At 38.3% G+C, this 19,773-nt stretch overlaps 1 protein-coding gene across 1 annotated transcript; it reads left to right on the forward strand.

Moving 5' to 3' along the window:
• Positions 1 to 409: 409 nt before the first annotated feature.
• Positions 410 to 15,772, forward strand: LOC120330760 (uncharacterized). The gene is made up of 6 exons (XM_039397671.2): positions 410 to 588; positions 1,892 to 2,041; positions 5,854 to 5,950; positions 6,976 to 7,041; positions 9,820 to 9,984; positions 12,010 to 15,772. Exons 1-6 carry the CDS (start codon positions 523 to 525, stop codon positions 12,450 to 12,452), a joined length of 987 nt encoding a protein of 328 aa, XP_039253605.2. The 5' UTR covers positions 410 to 522; the 3' UTR covers positions 12,453 to 15,772.
• The last annotated feature ends 4,001 nt before the right edge of the window (positions 15,773 to 19,773 follow it).

A 19,773-nucleotide genomic window follows, 5' to 3' on the forward strand; every position in this document is an offset into this window, starting at 1 on the left:
ACATATGTGAGGGCCAAAATAATATATGGTATCGATAAAATCCTTTGCAATTTTAAAAATTTTATGACTTCATGGACACCCTATATTATAAAGTAAGAGGTATCAGTAGAAATTGTGAGCACTTTGTTCAGAGGCGGTTAAAGCGCTCAATTTTGAAAGGACAAGATTCTATCCCGTTCGGTATTGCCTACCAAATGTATTACATACTGAGTGATGAAATGGACGTGAGGAGAACTGAACTTTGACCTTTGACCTGTGATATCAGGAAAGGGAAGTTCATTGCTTAAACCACCAGGCCAACGGGCGCACCATTTTTACAGGAATAACTGTAGTTTTAAGAAAACAGACGGCAAAACCTTCGACTTAGTATGCAACTATATAATTTCTTTATTTCACATTTTACAGAGTATAACTTAATACTACATTGTAACTTGTCAGCGGTACAAGTACACATAGGTCGTAAATTTTCACAAGTCGACAAGAAAGAACTTAATTCGTTTGGGACTGTAAAATCGAATCACGATGGCGGACGAAGTACAAATGGAAGATTTAACGCAGGAAAATAAGGAAAACGAAGATGTAAAACAGGTACAGGATTATGTATACAAAGGGGAACTTAAGTCACCGGTGCGATCGTATCGTTGGCTTAGAGCGAGTATAAGAGCAACTACATTCCGTTGCTGAATTTGAATATCTATGTTGGTCGCAGAAAACGACAAAAATGCCTGAAATACCAAGTATACGATGCTAACCAACATGATCAAGCCCGACGCTCTTCAGGGACGTAGCCAGAAATTTTCAAATGGAGGAGAGGATTTTTTTGGGGGGGGGGGGGGATTCTGAAATTTTTATTTGCCAACTTAGATCGAAACAGCTAGCGGGCCCGATCGCTGGAATACGCGTGTTTTTATGAGCCTTGGGGTCTAAAAAGCATTTTAAGCTACGGAAAATGACTATCTATGATACAGAAAAATGATTTCGAGTTTCCATTCAAATACAAAAGTCTATATTAATACATGTATATGGTTTACATATAATCAATTACCTATTGGGTTTGTCGCTATTATTGACCTTGCTAAACTTCAAAGATCATTTTGTTTTATTTACCTATAGCTTATACAAATCACGCATGAAAAGGAAATAAATTATTGACAATGGGTTTTTCGAGTCTTCAGAATGTTACGTTTGGGTTCAAATCAACCAAAAATTTTGAAAGCCACTGCTTGTGACATTGCTCTATTGCTAGCTCTATCGAAAAGGACAAATTTTCAAATTTTTTCGCAAAAATTATTGCGCCCCATGTGGGTTAAATTTGCCACACTTTAGAGACCATGATGTTCCATTTACTTTTAGTTCCATGTACTTTAGTTTATACAATTAGGACAAGAAATGACAATTAAACTATTACATGGGGCTCCGGAATGTTACATTCGGGTTCCGATCCACCAAATCTCGAAGATCACTGATTGTGATATTGCTCTATCGAAAGAGACCGAATTTAAAATTTATTCGCAAAATTTATTGCGCCGCAAGCGGGTTAATGGTTTAGTAATTCTGGTACGTGCGACAAAATTCCAATTCCCTTGCGTCGCAAAGCCTATAACAGTACCCGGGTGCCACTGTAATATTAGCAAAACTAGCTAGCAAAAACTTCAACTACTAGAAATTATACCTTAAATAAAAGTGCGGCCCGCGGCTCCACCCAATTACTTGAATCTGGCCCTCCCGTAATAATGGTTGCACACCCCTGGTTTATACAATTGAGAGAAGAAAACACCATTAAACTACTTAACGGGATTTCTTAAGTCTTTCTAATGTTCCCACTGCTTTAACCATTTTAGGACATCGCATCCACATTTCCTAACTTAAACTTGAAAATTCTTTCCCGCAGGCCACAGAAGACGATAAAAAGTCTGAACAAGAAGAGGGAAAAGAGGGAGATAAGGAAGAACAGAAGCAAGATGATGAAAATAAAGAAGAACAGAAAGAGGAGGAAAACAATGAACAAGGAGCAAAGGATGATAAAGAAGATGATGACGAGGTGACTGACAAGATAACTGATAAACGATAGATAAGAGAAAATTGATAGTAATTACCCTGTTATAATTCCACCACCATTTTCTGGTACTCCCGTAGTATGTGTACCAGGCTAGGCCACAATTTTATTCCGATTTACTTTATTTTAGTTCTATTACGAGTTCCGGGACTGTCTGCGATAGGCAAATGAATATCCATAGGTTTCAGTCCCTTTACGCAACTTGATGTAAAGTAGTCCATATTGGTACACATACATTTTGTTATTGACCCACCGTAGGAACCCGGCAATTAAAGTTTAGCTAATATCATATAATATATATAACAAGATAGCGACAAAGACCGTCGACTTATCGATCTAGCGGCGTGTATCCTTCGCTATGACTCAATAGCGACACCGTGTGTCTGATCGCTAATTAATTAATGACTCGCTAACCATATTACATAATTTATCCAAAATCAATGCGCTTTTGGTCCGATATGGTAATTGCACATGCAGAATTTGGAGCATATTCAACGTCGCTTTCGTGAAATATCGCGCATACGAAAGTGTCAAACAGGCAGACAAATACCTATCAACATACTTACCGATCAAGATCGATAAGTAATAATCTCAGCCCTTGGTACCAAGAACCTTTATGGTATATTATACCGGCCATCTGGTGAAATGCAACCAATGGTATAAATGTCGTCGAATGGCAAAAATTTTCCACCGACTCAAGTCGTTTTGAATGTGTATGTAGACAGTCCTCATAATAGCATTAAATTGCAACGCATACCGGTTTGTATTTCACCTAAAATGCTTACGACAATATCATGTTATTGCCCAATCGCTGATCTTATGGTGTGTTTTGTTTGATCTGTTTTGTATTTTGATAAGCTAGGTTATGATAGTAGATTCACAACAGGTAAATGGCAAACGATATACCGTAGTTAAGCCATCGTTTGGAACGTCTGGCATCAGGGAAAGTTTATACTTTGGGATAGACGTGGAAACGTTATATGAAAACGCATAGGAGTTTTCTTTGGGCAGGGGCATAGCCAGGAACTTAGACCGTAACAGCTGGGTGGTCCGAGCGGGAGGCGTGAGTTTTCAAAAGTCCCGAGGATTTTTTTTACTTTTTTACTTTTTAAAAGAGGGTTCCAACCTCCCCCCACCCCCCCTCCCGGCCACGATACTGCCTTTGGAATCTGAGATTTGTTTCGGGAGTCGTCTAGCTTTCAAATTTTTGTCGGACCAAGTTTTTCTGGATTACACATCCTTGCAGTCAACCCAAAAACTGTCCGTTATATTTAATAATCAAGAGTATCAAGCAGCATTTATGAAACGTCACAAGACATACTTTCACGAAACGATTTGCACCTTCACTCCGAACACGACGTTCTAAAAGTAGCCACAGATACGTAGAACGGTACAACTTTCGGAAAGATAAAATGCTTTTGGCACCGCAGAAGGCGTACGGGGTTCCATTGAGAAATTATGGCAACATTGTCAGCATCGTACTCTTTTATATGACTTTTCACGAAATTTTTTATTGTAGTATTTGTACATCTCATGAAAACTAATTTTCAAATAAATCTAATAGCAGCGGGTCCCATTGAGAAATCACTGCTTTATGTTTCAAATGAAATCAGGCCATATTCGGGTAAGCGATGTCTCCTCAGCTTGTAATATTCCGGTGGTTCCCAGCCTTTTATATCTCGACACCCCCTTCCGAAGGCTTTTAGTTTTCATGTCCCCCTGTTTGCATTCCAGTGTTATTTTGATTGTTAGATTGTAAATGTTGTTCATGTTGATGAAATGCTCAAACAATTCATGAACAAAAAAGTGAAAATACGCAGTGAAATAACCGTACCAAGCAATGGAACTACACATGACGGAGAGTTTTATCGTGTAGTGAAAGTAAAATCAGTTTTGCGTTTGTCATGGTGCCCCCTGACTGCCCTTTGGTTCCCCGACTAGGAACCACTCCCATATTCTATCCAATATTTTATTACTTACATGAGATAGACATTTAATATAATTGATGTGCTAGCGATAGCGCCCACAAAAATTACATGACTCGAATTCTGCTGGTGATGCGTTTCTTCGCTATTAATAATTTCCCGAAGCAACTATTTCCCAACCAATAGAATGCATCAGAAATGCGATTCATCAGTGACTCACGCCTGCTGATGCCAAAAGAAACGCAAGAAAGACGTGCCGTTTTGGATAACAAATGGCCTATGTACGAGAGAATTTAAATTTTGATGAGACAATTCTTGTCTTTGTATGAAATGCCATGAAATTTTAAAATTGAATATTGGTCAAAAACGTATTTATTGGACAAAAAATGGTGCATATTGAACTTGTAAATTTGGGACGAAAATGGCGCCTATTCATATGTGAAATACTTGAAATAGGCGCTCAGTTCTGTTCGTACCTCCCGTTTAAACTTGCAACTTTTCAGAAATATACGCTTTGCGCGCCTGTCACCAAAAATACATCTACGACGTATTGGTTTATTTTCATGCCCTTAAAAAGCCCTAGCCATAACGTGTCGACAAAATTAAACATACGAGGGAATTTGTGTTCGCAAACTTCATAAGAGTCATCGTATTCGAAGGATTTGAGGTAAACATCGCATGGTGGTGGTTCGCGAAACCGCAGGTCGAATACGGCTTTCTCTGGCAATTAAATCCACAAATGAGGGATGTTGTACAAGCAAGCTATTTTCCGAAACTAGATACGACCGAGAGATCATAATTGCTACACTTTCAAATATTTTTTTCCACCTTTTCTTTACTACTCCAGAGCGGAGTATGTTGAATGCCGAGATTTTATGAGCACTGCGGGATGTTAGTTATATTTCTGGTCCTTTTCCAGTTAGGGTTAGGAAGGCAGATTGCACTGGAAATTCAAATTTCAATTCATTCCTAACTCTAACCCAACTGGTCGATAACTAATTTGTGATTACAAAACATGGCGGGATAATATTAGCGGGCTGGGCTAACTAAAAATTGGTCCATTTTCCTAACCTAAATAGGTACTCATGTAGTATGTGAACCAAGATGGTGGACACCGGAACGTAGTATGTGTACCAGGTTAGGGTTAGGCCATAATTTCAGTTACAAGTACTACGGGAGTCACTTGGCTAGTCCCCGAACTCGTAATAGAACTAAAATAGGGAAAATAAGAATAAAATTATGTCTTAACCCCAACCTGGTACACATACTACGTTCCGGTGTCTGCCATCTTGGTGCACATACTACGGGAGTGCCCCTAAATATACATACAACTGAGAGATAGCATTTTGTATCGAAAATTTTATGAGGTTTCGTTCACAAATTAGCTCCGAGCCAGGCTTTTGACAAGCAGCCACATTACGCAACGTCTTGCTTTGTATTTATTTCCGGCCCTGCGTTGCATACCATATTTAGATGAGTCATGGAATTTTTATTCCACACCAGGGGTATGCAGCCATTAATACATGAGGGCTCGCTACAAAAATTTGGGTGAAACCGCGGGCCACACCTTTTTAACACAGGCTTTCTAGTAGTTCAAGCACAAAAATTTTGGTTATTGAGGGTCTGAAATGCGGTGTTTGCTTCGCACAAGCTAACTATTACTGCATTGTAACGTCATATACATAGATAATAAATTGGACTCAGATATAGGCTTGGAAGCACTCGCACGTACCAGATTAAAACTAAATTAAAATCTCGTTTCGCGGGCCCTCAATTTTTTTGCTGAGGGCCGCATTTGAACCGCGGGCCGCAGGTTGCACACCCCTCATCTAAATTTTCAACCTGCCACTAACCACTTCTTTATTTTCCTAGGAGCAACAGAGCAACGAATCGGACGCCGAATCATTGATAAGCGATAAAAATAAAGCAGAAGACACGAAAGCTGGGGCAGCAGACGTCGAAATTGACGGTAAGATTCCAAGTTCTGTCGTTTTTTTCATCAACCTGTTTAAGCCTTCACTACAAATAACACACGGTTACGAGCTAACACTTATATATAACTCCCATTCTTGGGAGTGGGGGGATTGTTCAATTTCGGTATTGCCTACCAAAATTTTCCATGGGGCAAAATATCGAACCGGTTTTGAATTTTTTTTATATAAAAGACATGAACGCTGATTACAAAAGCAACAACTGCATTATTTGGTTCAATACCCCTCCCCTTCCCAAAATGTATACATATATACAATAAACGACATTAGCAATTGCATTCGGTGTTTGGATTCGCAACATAATCCGAGCAACGGGGTGTGCATGCTTCCACTCGTACGTAAATAGCTACTGTTTCATAAAAAGAAATCTTCCATGTTCTACAATGCCTACCGAAGCAGATTACACAGACGGCGCACGCGCCAAAACACACCAAGCTATTTAGTGAGGCCCTTGTCAAGAATTCTAACCCAACAGTTTATGTTTATAAAAGCGTCCTCTTTGACTTCAAATACATGTTTTTTACTGTTGCCGTTGTGTTAAATTGTTAAATTTTTCACTTCATTGTGTACATGGAAAAACGGATCTTTTGTGCGGCCCAGCTAGATGGGCGGCTAATGTTTCACATCTTTGGATTACATCATGAGTCAGATCGTGGGTTCGAATTCAAGATATTTGACCCAAATATACCCGGAAATGCTGTTATTCTAACAAGAATATATCAGCATTTTCCAAGAAAGTAGTATATTTTTTCACCACACTAGATATACAAATTACAATAAATTAGGTAAAAGCATTTGAGAGTGACGGGAACCGCGAGAAACTGATATTGGTTATCGAGCAGCGGTATCCATAAATAAGTAGACGCCTAGAATTACAGTTGGTAGACAGTAATTTATGTTACTGCATAACCCCAAGGTGTAAAACGTGTACAATTACTAATTTCCAGTTCAATGTTTTGTGATATTTTTATCCACGAAGTCATATATTTTTAATTCATTTTAGCTGTTCCAGAAGTCGCGGTAACGGCGGGAAACGGGAAAAGGAATTCTGAAGACGTCGAGGGAGGACGTAAGTTACTTTTTCAAATTTTTCCTAAAACTTTTTAAAGTCATATTTGTGGAACTCTATATGTCACACCGGTGCGACCTATGTGAAGTGTCAAAACGTTTTTCACGATGCGTTATATGTTGCGAAAATATTATTAAAAACGCCAAGGGTGAAGGATACATACGACTCCGACACGATTAAAAAATTCAGACTCGCCAGAAAAACCGTTTGCAACCATTTTGGTTGAAAATTTCGACCCTGGTCAGCGCTTGGACCACGACACCAACACCAGCTAAAATCCGTTACCAACTCAACATTTATTGAAGCGACGGTAGTATTAATTAAATCAACGCCATTAAGACACTTTTAAAATCACATTCGATATAGAGGCGCGTTGACGTTATTACGCCACCCTGGCAACGAAATCAAAATTGAACGATTCGGCATTTATTTTGAATTTCGATTCCAACTCCGGAGTATTCAAAATCTAACCACTTCAAGATAATATGATATAACGGCAAAGATGAAGATTTTCACACAAATACACCTGCAATTTCGGGGGAAGATATTATGCTGTTCTTAGTAATCAGTCCAATTCCAACTCGATATTTCTCTGAACGCGAACGTATATAAAAACAGAGACACGAGTTTGAGCATTACAATAACTATATTTTAACAGATAATCGCGTTGGCATTAATTACTAGAATACAAAATCAAACCATAAATATTAGCATTGTGAAAGGGAGCATGAGGTGTCCAAAACGAATGGAATATTCAAACCGATTCAAAACTCTTGGTTCTACTTCATTTAATAAAATACCATTTTGAGAAAAAAGTCTCACATCAAGGCCTTGGTTTCATTTCTGAAACAAGTGGGAAATGTAACATCAATAAAAGCACTGTTTATCACTCTTGTATTACTAACTTACAAGTCATTGAAATTACATTAACTTATATGTGTTTGTAGTTGAACAGGACAATCATTAAAAATATATTTGACTCTCTATATTCATATCAAATTGGAATGTATTCGAAATTGTATATTAGGCACTTTTAGCCGATCCCCGGGTAGATCGTATATTTTCAATATATACAATATACATACATAAATATGGCCGAGTACATACACCCTCTCAACAGTTCAAACAACGTACAATCAATGTATTTAACGTGAATTTCAACGACATTAATAACGCAAATACACGGTTGGAATTGCTTTGAAATTCACTTCAAATTTACGTTATTTTTAATTAAGAATGCGCGACACCTAAAACACATTTTTCACCTCGAGTGCTCGATAGGTAGATGGAAATAACAGGATGTCATTGATGCGTCATAAATGTCTCCATTGTGTTATCATAATACTGGCTTTTTGTTGGGTTTTTACAAAGGTAGCTGACAGCGGTTATATTGTGTAAAATCATTAAGACAGCAATTTATATGTTGTAGAACAGGGGGCTCCAACTCAAAACATGTCGCGGGCCATTTCTTTAAATTTATTAACCACGCAGTCCGCAAGAAATTAGGTACAACATATTCATTTACTTGTGCTGGATATTTGGTCTCGATGTTTGGCCTTATTTTGCGTTGGTTTGCTAGTCTTAGGACAACATGCAAATGCTCGTCCGTTAGTTGTGTGCGAAGGGCTGATTTACTAACTTTCATAGTTGAAAAAAAACTGCTCGCAAATATAAGAACTGCGAAACATCGCAGGTATGCGACGTGAATGTGCAATTAGCTTTGCAAACCTTTCTTCGGGCACAATGGACTGACCGAAACTCGTTTATTTCGTAATAATGAACTTATGAAATTATTGCATTTATAATTGAATTATAACAATAGAGTAAAACATTAACGTGGATAACAGGGGGAAATTTTTGCTTCATTTTTTACAGTTTGTCGGACCGGACTCTTGATAATAAATGACACGATAAAACTTACTAATAGTTGACATTGTACCGCTTTAGTTTATTGTGGAAAAATCCCAACCATGACGCGGGCCGCAAAAAAATGCCTGGCGGGCCGCGTGTTGGAGATCCCTGTTGTAGAATGATATACCGATGTTCCCTCCACGCAGAAGGCTATTTGTGCAATATATTCCTTATTTACAACCTGCTGTATGGCAGTCCAATATGCCCGTGTGGGGGAGGCCATTTCAAATGACGATTGAGACCATGTCCATCTATATTTCTATTCTAACCTGCTCTCTTCTGTGTCGCAGCCCAATAGCCCTCTTATTGTGTATAAGCATTTCATTTGTCGATTGGGACAATATTGGTAATTTGCTGTCTATGGCAGCCCAATAGCTCACTACAGGGGAAGTCATTCAAAGTACGATTGGGACCATATATCATTTCCTATTTCCAACTAACCTACTATCTATATGGCAGCCCTAAAGCCCTCTATGGAAGACAACAACATAGTAAAAAAAGGGTCCATCCCTTCGTGCCCAATAAAAAAAAACTTCAGTATTCCGGATTTAGGAAAAGGGGACGAAGTCGTTTTCGTCTAACAAGGAGTCCGAAGCTAAGTTGGATAAATAATTTTCCAACTGTCATGCCCTGAATATGCTGCGTTCACCACGCCTTCAAAATAGATAGCAGAAAATTTTAGACATGAAAATACATCTTAAAAATTCCATCTGAGTCTCATCTTGATATATTTACCCTAACTTCTATTAAAAGATTTTTTAATGGATTCATTGCATAATGTTATACTTTTAGGGCTTGTTTCATAATTTTCTCGGTGAAATTCTTTGGACAGAATTATAAAAACAAAAATATATTTTATCGTTACAGGCACTTTCGTTGGTCGTCAAGAGATCGGACCAGGGCCGGAAGGTTTTGGCGATCGTATGAAGAAATACAAGTTAGAAATTATCGTTGGGGTTCTGATCGCGATCCTGCTTATCGTTATCATTGTTCTACTTGTAACCACTCTTGGTGGTGGAGGATCAGGACAAAGTAAGTCGATTGCAAGCACGTAACACTTGATTGAGTGGTTGGATAAGCAACAGGGTTCTGCTAATACCGTCCAATGGCAGGGTCGTAACGAGGAATGTTCAAAGTGGGGGTTCTCAAGTTCCCAATAGCCAAGTTAGACCGTAACAGCTAGCGCTTCCGATTGGAGACCGGAAAACATGGCTTTTCGAAAATCGTGAGGGTTTAAAAAGCTAAATTATATACGTCTTTTTTAAGTGGTCACTGATATCTAACGATAGCTGAAAAGTCACCTTCGCTTTGAACAAGCCCAGTGAGATATTATTGTTGAAACGACCGAATCTTTCTGGTTCGCCATTACCTTATTAATATTGCAACGGTACGACTTAACCGGAATACCGGTAGGTGCTCGCCACTAATACAGTCTAGTAATACTGTAATACTTAGATCAGAAGATCCAATGTGCTGCAAAGACACACAAATAGGTTCGAAGTTCACGATGCAAACGAAGAGACTTTATTAAAATAGTGTAAAATCCACGCTTAAAGCAGATAAAATAAGAGCGACAAAATACGGTCCTTACTCAGCGACAGCAAAAGCAAAGAAGGGCAGACACTGCGAATCCGAAGCAGTTCACATATGCAGTGGTGGTTGGAGTCGAGTAACTGAAACCAACTGTCGGGCGAATTAGGGCTCAGACTCCACACACCAATGCATATGCAATAACCAGACAAGAAATATAAATAAAATAATAAACAATAAAAAATAGTACCACTCCAGTCCCGCCACAATATATTACCCCCTGGGTTAGTGAGATGGAGCGTGGAATTTTAATCCGAGATGTGTAATCGACTTATATGAACCCCCGCCCTCCGTTAGAATCACATAAGAACCCCGCCCCCATACGAAGATACTCCCTTTCAACATAATATATATGAATAAACAACATATTTTATAGGCCATGTCGAATACTTTCAGTTGAGCCAGATCATATGGATATCCCTTCCCTCCAAGTATGTTTGGGGTGAAGAGCATAATATGATCCGTGTAATCTGCTATGTCAATACTGTTATCGGTTTAACCGATGGGCCATGCTCTTCACAACTCATTTGCATACTAGTCGTCTCACGGCGGAGGTTTTCATAATTGTCGACTCTGCATTTCGAGACAGTGAGTCAGATTCGGAAGACAGCTTTACTATGAATATCAGCAATTCACTACATAACAGCAGCGCCCATATAAATCTAGTGCAAAGCACTTTCGCCGTTGTTTGTCGACCTCGAGTTGCCGGTCAGTTTAAAATCACTCCAAACAATTCTCTATACCAGCGACTACTGGAACGTAAAGAGCTCCTATTTTGAGTGGACCGGTAACTTTACTATTCGGCATTGTCTACACAATTTATTGCACCCTGGGTGAAGCGTTGGGCACGAAGTTTGATTGTAGTATCTTCAACCTGGTATGAAAACAGAGGTCCAATTCTGTAACCAGCGCAGGGCATTGGTTGAAAAAAATTCAGTACGTTACTTTTACGGTAGTTTATAATTTGTGTATAAATATGAGTAATATTAAACGCAAACACAAAGTAAAATCTTTGTGCTAAATTTTTCACTGCCCGTGGCGAGTTTCTGATAATGATGCCCCTTATAGCTAACTTCAAAAATACGGGGGATAAAATTATTGATGTTGTTATACATGAGGATTAATAAATGAAAGGTGCGGCCAGGGGCGGCTGCAAAGGTCTGTCAGGGGTCGCTGCCCCTATGGCACTCACTCCCTATGGCCCGCTCCTGCAACAACAGATAAACAAACTACAATAAGGCGCATTGGAAAATTCATTACAAATATTAAAATTTATTACAATTTTGGATGTTGTTATGACACCACTGCCCCTATGGTCCGCCCCTGCAACCCACGACCCCCCCCCCCCCCCCATATTTCTCCCGACTTTGAAAACGCGGCAATGGCAATGCAACAACAGATAAACAGAAAGCACATCGGAAAAATTCATTACAATTTATCTAACTGATTTAACATATCTTTATGCAGACACATCGACACTTTCACCAAATGTGGGGAAAACCACTACCGGAACAACTACCACTACGATGGCTACTGCAACGGAAGGAGGGTCTGGGATTGCAACAACTGGAGCAGCAATGCCAGTGAGCACTACTAAAATGGGTATTTTATCCCCCACCCATGCTACGACCATCGAGACCATGGAGGAAGTTACCACTGCTGAAGCCGTTACCACTGCTGAAGCCGTTACCACTACCACAATGCGAACCAATACCACAACGCAAACCACTACCACAATGCAAACCACAACCGTAAGCCCCCCAACCACCATTACCAAAGCACCTAACACAACAACCACTACTCAATCGACCACCCCCGCCCCCACTGTTGCTGTCACAAATTCTGAAACACTCCCGGTCGTCACACCGCCTCCCGAAATGACCATGAAGCCTACCAACGGCACTGGATAACTTTGAGACTGTTTGAAGCTTATATCACCAATTTATGACATTCGAAGACTTTATTCATTCCAATGAAATCGCCGATAATATTCCAGGCTTGTCCATGGGACATATTTTGGGGCATCTTATCCCATAGAATTTTATGCCTGTCCCATCCCATCCCATGGGATTCTCATTGGAATACAATTCAATAGAAATTGTTAAATTTAGGTTTAGCGTCCACTAAATAGGACTGCGTGTGCAAAGAGACATGCAAAACAACAAAATTCATTGACTTTTTTAACTTTGAAAATACAGAACTATTTTATGGGAAATACAAAAGTGTGCTGTCCCATCCCATGTGATGGACACGCCTGAATATTCGCAAATAAAAATAGGGCCTTTCGCCTATTGCAAGAAGTGCTAATAGACTATGATAGAATTCGAATATAGATGGAATTCGAAATTTATAATAGTAAAACCTAATTTTCGAGATTTCATTGCAAAATCCTTAAATTAATAGGAGGTATATTAATTTGGTTATTCCCCTTTTTTATTATTAATTCCAATTTCTGCGATTTAAACTCTGGACATAGACATGGTATATTCGGCAAAATAAATTCAACGAAAATACTCCAACCAAAAAAAAGCTTTGAAAATATTCAAGTTAACTCAGCATAAACAAAGCGGTCTTTAAACTCGGGAAGCGAGTCCCAGGCAATATATCGAAATCTCCGCCAATTTTATTTATTTTAACATAATCGTGATATTTAGTTCACATTTTCGGAGGAAAACTTGCAAATTATATTTATATTGACATGAACTGATTGAAAGTGCCGCGTCAACAGTATCTTTAACCTTTCGAGTATTTGATTCGGACCGCACCTGATTCTTTATTTTGGATCATTAGCCCCACTTCTGAAGTTTCCTTTTATAAAATAACATTTATAGTTTTGAATATATATAAAAAGAACTATAACACCATAATAAACAATCTTGATTAGCTAATAATCATTAGCCGGTCGAGGAAGTGCGCTTTTAGGGATGCCGAAATAGAATTTCTGGAAAGACCAGACCCAAATAATTTTGAAGTTTTGTATGTGGATCTTTGGTAAAATAGTTGAGTAGCCCTGCTTTTGGGTGTCCATAAAGTCCCTCCACAATTTCAATTTTGTTATGAAGTCAGTTCTAATATATCTTAACCAGGTTTGTTGTTTTTTTAACAATAATTGTTGAAGTATTTTTACGTCATTTAATACACCTGTGAGGGACAAAACAACATACGGTTCGATAAATTCTCTTCGCAATTTAAAAAAAAATTAGGGCTTTATGGGAACGCTATATAGATTCGATAGCTCTTGGTATTTCAGCGGTCACCCATCACGATCTATTTTACGTTCGCGAGGGCGCGCGTTATCTTGCATTGAGCAAACTTCCGTGGAAAAAATCGCAATTTTGCCGCAAAATATAGGGAGTAAAATCATGGAAGACTTCACGGATCAAAAAACCTTGCAAGACTAATAGTAATTTTTCATTAAAAAGCTCTAAATAATATATATTTGTTTAAAGTTTCGCGCTGCCGCCCCAAACAGCGATCTGAACACACATGCACTGGTATATAGACTTTGTTCCTAAAATAACCAAAATCTTTCTCGATATAAAGATATTTCACCCAACAGGTAGGCGAGACGGGATTTGAATCCAAAACTCTTAGCATACAAAGCCAACCCATTTAAGTCCAATGCGCTGTCCCTACGCCCAAAGGCTAAACCTGAATTCACACATATATATAAGCGAGTGTCCCGAGGCTAGTGTTTTTTTCATCAATGCAACGTGTTTAATTTAATAACGTTTACTCGCCATCGCATCGACTCTAAAAGAGGCGTCAGGGCATCACCGCTACCCAATTCAGATTTTAAATAATTTTTTCATTCGTGTATCGTTTTTGAAATTATTTTTATGTACTTGATATAACTGTTGAATTTTTATATTTCTCGCTAACCAGCATTGTACCTTTGATTTTAAAATTCCCTGATGGAGTGATAATCTGACAGGAATGAGAAACCGAGTAGCACAAGTTGCCGAATTTTATGCAGCAGTTTCACTCTTGCACCCCAAAAATGGCTCTGAACAAGCAGCATCGAATGACCAGTCTAATTTTTTTTATTAATGTCCACAGCATCACTAATATACAAGTGGCCAATATTTGTCTTATTAATGTCCCACATCCTGTTTTATGACGTTTTTCACATCAAAGAAGGTTATGGATATGTAGTCACTGATACATAAAAAGTCACTATTTTTTAAAATGATAGGAATTGCCGGCTCGACCACAAACGGGACGAGATGAGAGAGGGTTAAACTTTAGATAATTAAACGCCTTTACCAGCCTATCAACGCATCAACCCAACATTTTTTTATATATTTTTCTCAATATTTTACATTTTTCGTGTTTTACAAACTTGCCCACAGAAAAAAATACATGAAAACATATAATTATTCCAGCAAACATGTTTTTGACATTGCAAGTGTTTTTGCACTGCAGGGGGAATTTTATGTACTTCATCTATCTATGTAAGTTATTTTGTGTCATCCATCTCTATTTCACATGATCGTCGACATTAGTGTTTATCCATGGCATGGGCAAATTACGGCACGCGGGCTAATTTCGGCCCGCTGGGTAATTCAATCTGGCCCACGTGATGCTGCTACAACCAAACTAACACCAAATTTCAATTTTTTTTAGCTAAAATAGCTCAAGGAATTTGTTGAGATTGCGATTAAATTTAGTTTTTGCACAAGGCTTTTTGTTTTTCTCTTTTGCTTTTGTAACACTGTAAATATTGTTTACAAAATGTAACTTTTTACGTCACACTCACATGACCCGCCAGTCTGAGCGGGCAAAATTTTTAACCCATGTTTCAAAAACTGTTCACATCCCTGGACTATAGCCGTGTACCACGGGAGCTGGACATAGTTCAGTCGCCGTAAAAATTATATTATGTGGAATTTCTTTTTTAACAAAAATATCCGATTTACTATTATAAGACACGATAAAAGTTATGTTATGTGTAATCGATTTTTTCACTGCAAAAATGTGAAACGTTCATTATAGATTATAAAAGTGAAAATCTTTTAATTTAAATTAACAAAATTTATCGTACTATTGTCTGATGTTTCTTGAAGTTCATTATTTTAACTATTTCGTAAGATCAATTTTGCGAACTTAGAAAGTGAGATAAGATTGATTTTTTATGCTATTGATATGCAATTTTATTGTTTTTTTCTCGTTTAAATGATATCTTCAAAATATAATATACGGAATAAAAATATATTCGATCTTATGAAGAGACTAGATTATTTGATTCAGTTGCTTTGGGTTGAATATAACTTAGAAGTGAAACTTCGGAGACAGTTTACGTATGAATCCCTGAGCCCGCCCTCCAATGGACTAAATGGCAAAAGTTTTTGTTTGGCCGCCCATGACATTTTCATTATAAATAACTTTTTGATTAATCATTTGGACCTCCAGAAGTATGCGCACCAAGATGGCGCACAACCTGAATATGGTGTGTGTGTACCTTTCAGGATTCAGGTTGTACGATATCTTGGTGCGCATACTTCTGGAGCACCAATCATTTTTTATCAATGCGTAAACTGGCACTAGAACGCCAGTTCTAAACCAATGGGCCATGATTTACAGATTAGTCACATTCTCAGAAGGGGCATAAACCATTTAAAAATTGCAAAGAGTTATTTTTTTTTTTTAGTTTTATCCTGGTATGGAAAGTTAAGGGGTTACAGTGTTTTTGTGCAAAAAGAATGGGCAACGACAAAAAAAAATTTGAGAACTGCACTTGAATGTCTGAAAAACACTGGCTTGAGTGGTCTGGGTGTTTGACCGAACCGTAAACGGGCATGCTTAAATATACAAAGTTCAAATATCATACCCAACTGTTTGTTCAAAAATTTTGATTTGCCATGTTATACCGTAACGCTAGCGGGTTCGGGCGGAGGCCGGAAAACGGATGTTTTCAATAGTCTTGACTCTTGATGGTCTAAACCAGGGGTGCACAACTCAAATGAGAATACGTGCCAAATTTTTTAAAATATTCTTGTCGCGTGCCATGCACAATCGTTGGTATTGTAAATTAACTCCCGTAAAACAAAACACACATCAAACAAATTTCAATAATAATTCATAAAAACGAATATCTATTTATCGAAACAATTTAATGTCCTGAAAAATTGCTGATTTTGATAGAAACGTGATATTTTGATGTATATCATAATTTTTTTCCCCACAAACCGTTCGCGTGCCACGTTTGAGCGTATGGCATGCCAAATTCGGCACGCGTGTCCCGTGTTGTGCACCCCTGGTCTAAACAACGTTTCAAGCTACGAAAAGAAGATGGGTTTGATATAGAAATTTTTTTTAATCTTAGAATAGGGAGGTTCAGGCTCGTACCACCTCCCCTCATGTGTACACCCATGGATTAAATACGAGTTAATTTTACGTTTTTTTTCAATATTCATATTTATTGGAAGATTTTAAATATAGTACAGATGTGGACTGCCTTTGAGCTAATAAATTACACTTAATTGCCGCATGTAAAAATAAGCTTGGTATATAATGCCAGAGACTAATTTAAAACATATCAAAAGCTCGTTGCTTCTGATAAAAGATAAGACATACATCGTTGAGGCACGTCTGCCCAAATTTTTAGAGTAAAATAGAACATCAAATTCAGCGAGGGAGGCGCGTTTAGAAATTTCTTATTGCCAAGTTAGAGCGTAACAGTTAGTGGCTCCGGTGGTTGTTGAGGGTCTAAAACGCGTTTTTGGCTACGAAAAATTGCAATGTTTGGTATTTACGGGCATAGTCGTGCGTTAATGTTACCTCGAATTATTAGCTAACCTAACTTTGTTTTCAACAAATTTTTCCTGACGAAGAAGTTTTAAAATCTTAGTTTTTACTGGTTCAGAAGTCGTGTGACATAAAAATCAAAATAAAGCCACTCTAGGCAGTATAAACGGTACTCCCGTAGTATGTGTACCAGGTTACGCCATAATTTTATTCCGATTTTCCTTATTTTAGTTCTATTACGAGTTTGGGAACTGTCTGTGTTAGGCAAGTGAATATACCCCCTTGCCCATAAACTTCCGTTCCTTTACACAACTTGAAGTAAAGTAGGCGAACAAAATAAGTTACCTCCATATTGGTACACATCCTTCTGGAGCGCCGTACTTTGAACTATGCAAAAAAAAAATGGTACACACGCAAGGCGAATAACTTTTTCTCACGACCCGATCATAACGCCACGCTTTTAGCACGCACGGTCGCCGTGCAAATCAAACATCTCAAAATTCTAAACGTTACTATTTTGCCGGAATTCATAAATGGCCGAATTGTTTGGTATGACGTATGAGTCAGCAACTGCATCCGCTTTTGTTGTGTATAATGGTGGAAGTCCACGATCGTCATATTCATAAAAAGAGTGCTATTCTGTTATTACCTCTATAAAAAAAAAAACATTCATACTAGGATAGGATATGGCCACATACAGGGTTCTCATAATAAATGAAACCAATTAATTCGATTACCAATTTTATGGGGTTCGTTTATATTTAGACACCCTGTATTTTAAATTGTCCTAAATTGTGGTAAATAGATCAATTTGGCGCCCATGAGAAGTTTACAAAACGTTGCTTTAACAGCTACAATCATAAATAGCAAATAGTTCTTGTGCAGTGGTGTAGCCAGGGCCAATTTTCCGTAGCTTGAAATGCTTTTTAGACTCCTAAGACTAGTATAAACACGCCTATTCCAGCGTTCGGTCGGACCCGCTAGCACTTTCGATCTAACTTGGCAAATAAAATAATTTCAGAACCCCCCCCCCCCTTTGAACATTTCTGGCAACGCCCCTGTTCGTGTGTCTACAGCAAATGGTCACTTGTTCTACTCATTTTCAGCTTCTGGGATATTTTTAAAAACTTTGTCAAAATTCACCCCTGAGGCCCAGTTCAACTCAAATTATGACAATGGGTACTCCCGTAGTATTTGAATCAATATGGCGGACACCAGAACATAGTATGTGTACTAGGTTAGGGTTAGGCCATAATTCCAGGTACAAATACTATACGGGAATCACTTGGCTAGTTCCAGAACACGTAATAGAACTAAAATAAGGAAAATTGGAATAAAATTATGGCCCAACCCTAACCTGGTACACATACTACATTCCGGTGTCCACCATCTTGGTTCACATACTTCGGGAGTACCTGACAATGTGTGCGTTTATAGACAACACGTATCTGATACTTTACGTGTTACATAAGCATCGTCGCTTACAAGCATAAAACAAGGCCTAAATGTGAGAGATGCCCCGAGGCAACTATGTTGATGTGGAGAGACAAGTTCGTCCGGTATTACACGTTCGATTGTTCGATTTAAATTTTTAACCATCTAATAACGATGATATAGAAAAGGGAAGGCGATAGACAGGCTGCACTGATTTACAGCAGCGTAGTATATCATAGGCAGGTGTGATCGAAACGAATTAAATATTCTAAGACATTCGGAATTCGATAGAGTAGATTCTAGATTTTGGTAGTAGTTTAGAATATTAGCGTTTGGGCACATGTCTGACAACTAGACTAAAATAGGATTTGTAATAAATCCGTGTATTGTCATCAATATAGAATGATTTGACTTTATTTTTGTATTGCGTTGGTAAAGTGTATATATGTTGTTTATTATATTCGAAGCGGTTAAATTAATCGTTGTATCTATTACAAGCATTCTGATGACGTAAGCCTTTTTCTGTTGAGTGGTTTTCAACCTCAAATAGGTTGGATCCTTGTTTTTAGCGAAACGCCGTTGATAATTACCCAAAATATTGCTTTGCGCCTCGCTTGTTGATTAGTCCCGCTCCTTTTTCTGGCAAGACGAAAACGAGAATATCGGTTGGAAACCGAAGACTTATCGATCGATAGTTAGGGGATCCCCCAAAACAGAAACTGCAGTTTCGATTCATCCGCTCTTGTAACTTGCGCACTGCGCATCGCACACACACACTCGGCGGGTTTCAAAATTCTCTCGCTTTACAAAAATCTAGATCACTATATCAATAATTGATTGATAACTCGCTAATTATACGACATAATTCGCCCAAAATCAATAGGCTACTGGTCCGAGATAAGATGAATGCACATGCAAAATCTGGAGCAGATTCAATCTCGCTTTCGTGAGATATCGCGTGCATCTAACAGACACACAGACAGACATACATACAGACAGACATACATACAGACAGACATACATACAGACATACATACAGACAAATACCTA

Source organism: Styela clava, chromosome 6, assembly GCF_964204865.1.
Source record: "Styela clava chromosome 6, kaStyClav1.hap1.2, whole genome shotgun sequence".
Classification (NCBI taxonomy): domain Eukaryota; kingdom Metazoa; phylum Chordata; class Ascidiacea; order Stolidobranchia; family Styelidae; genus Styela; species Styela clava.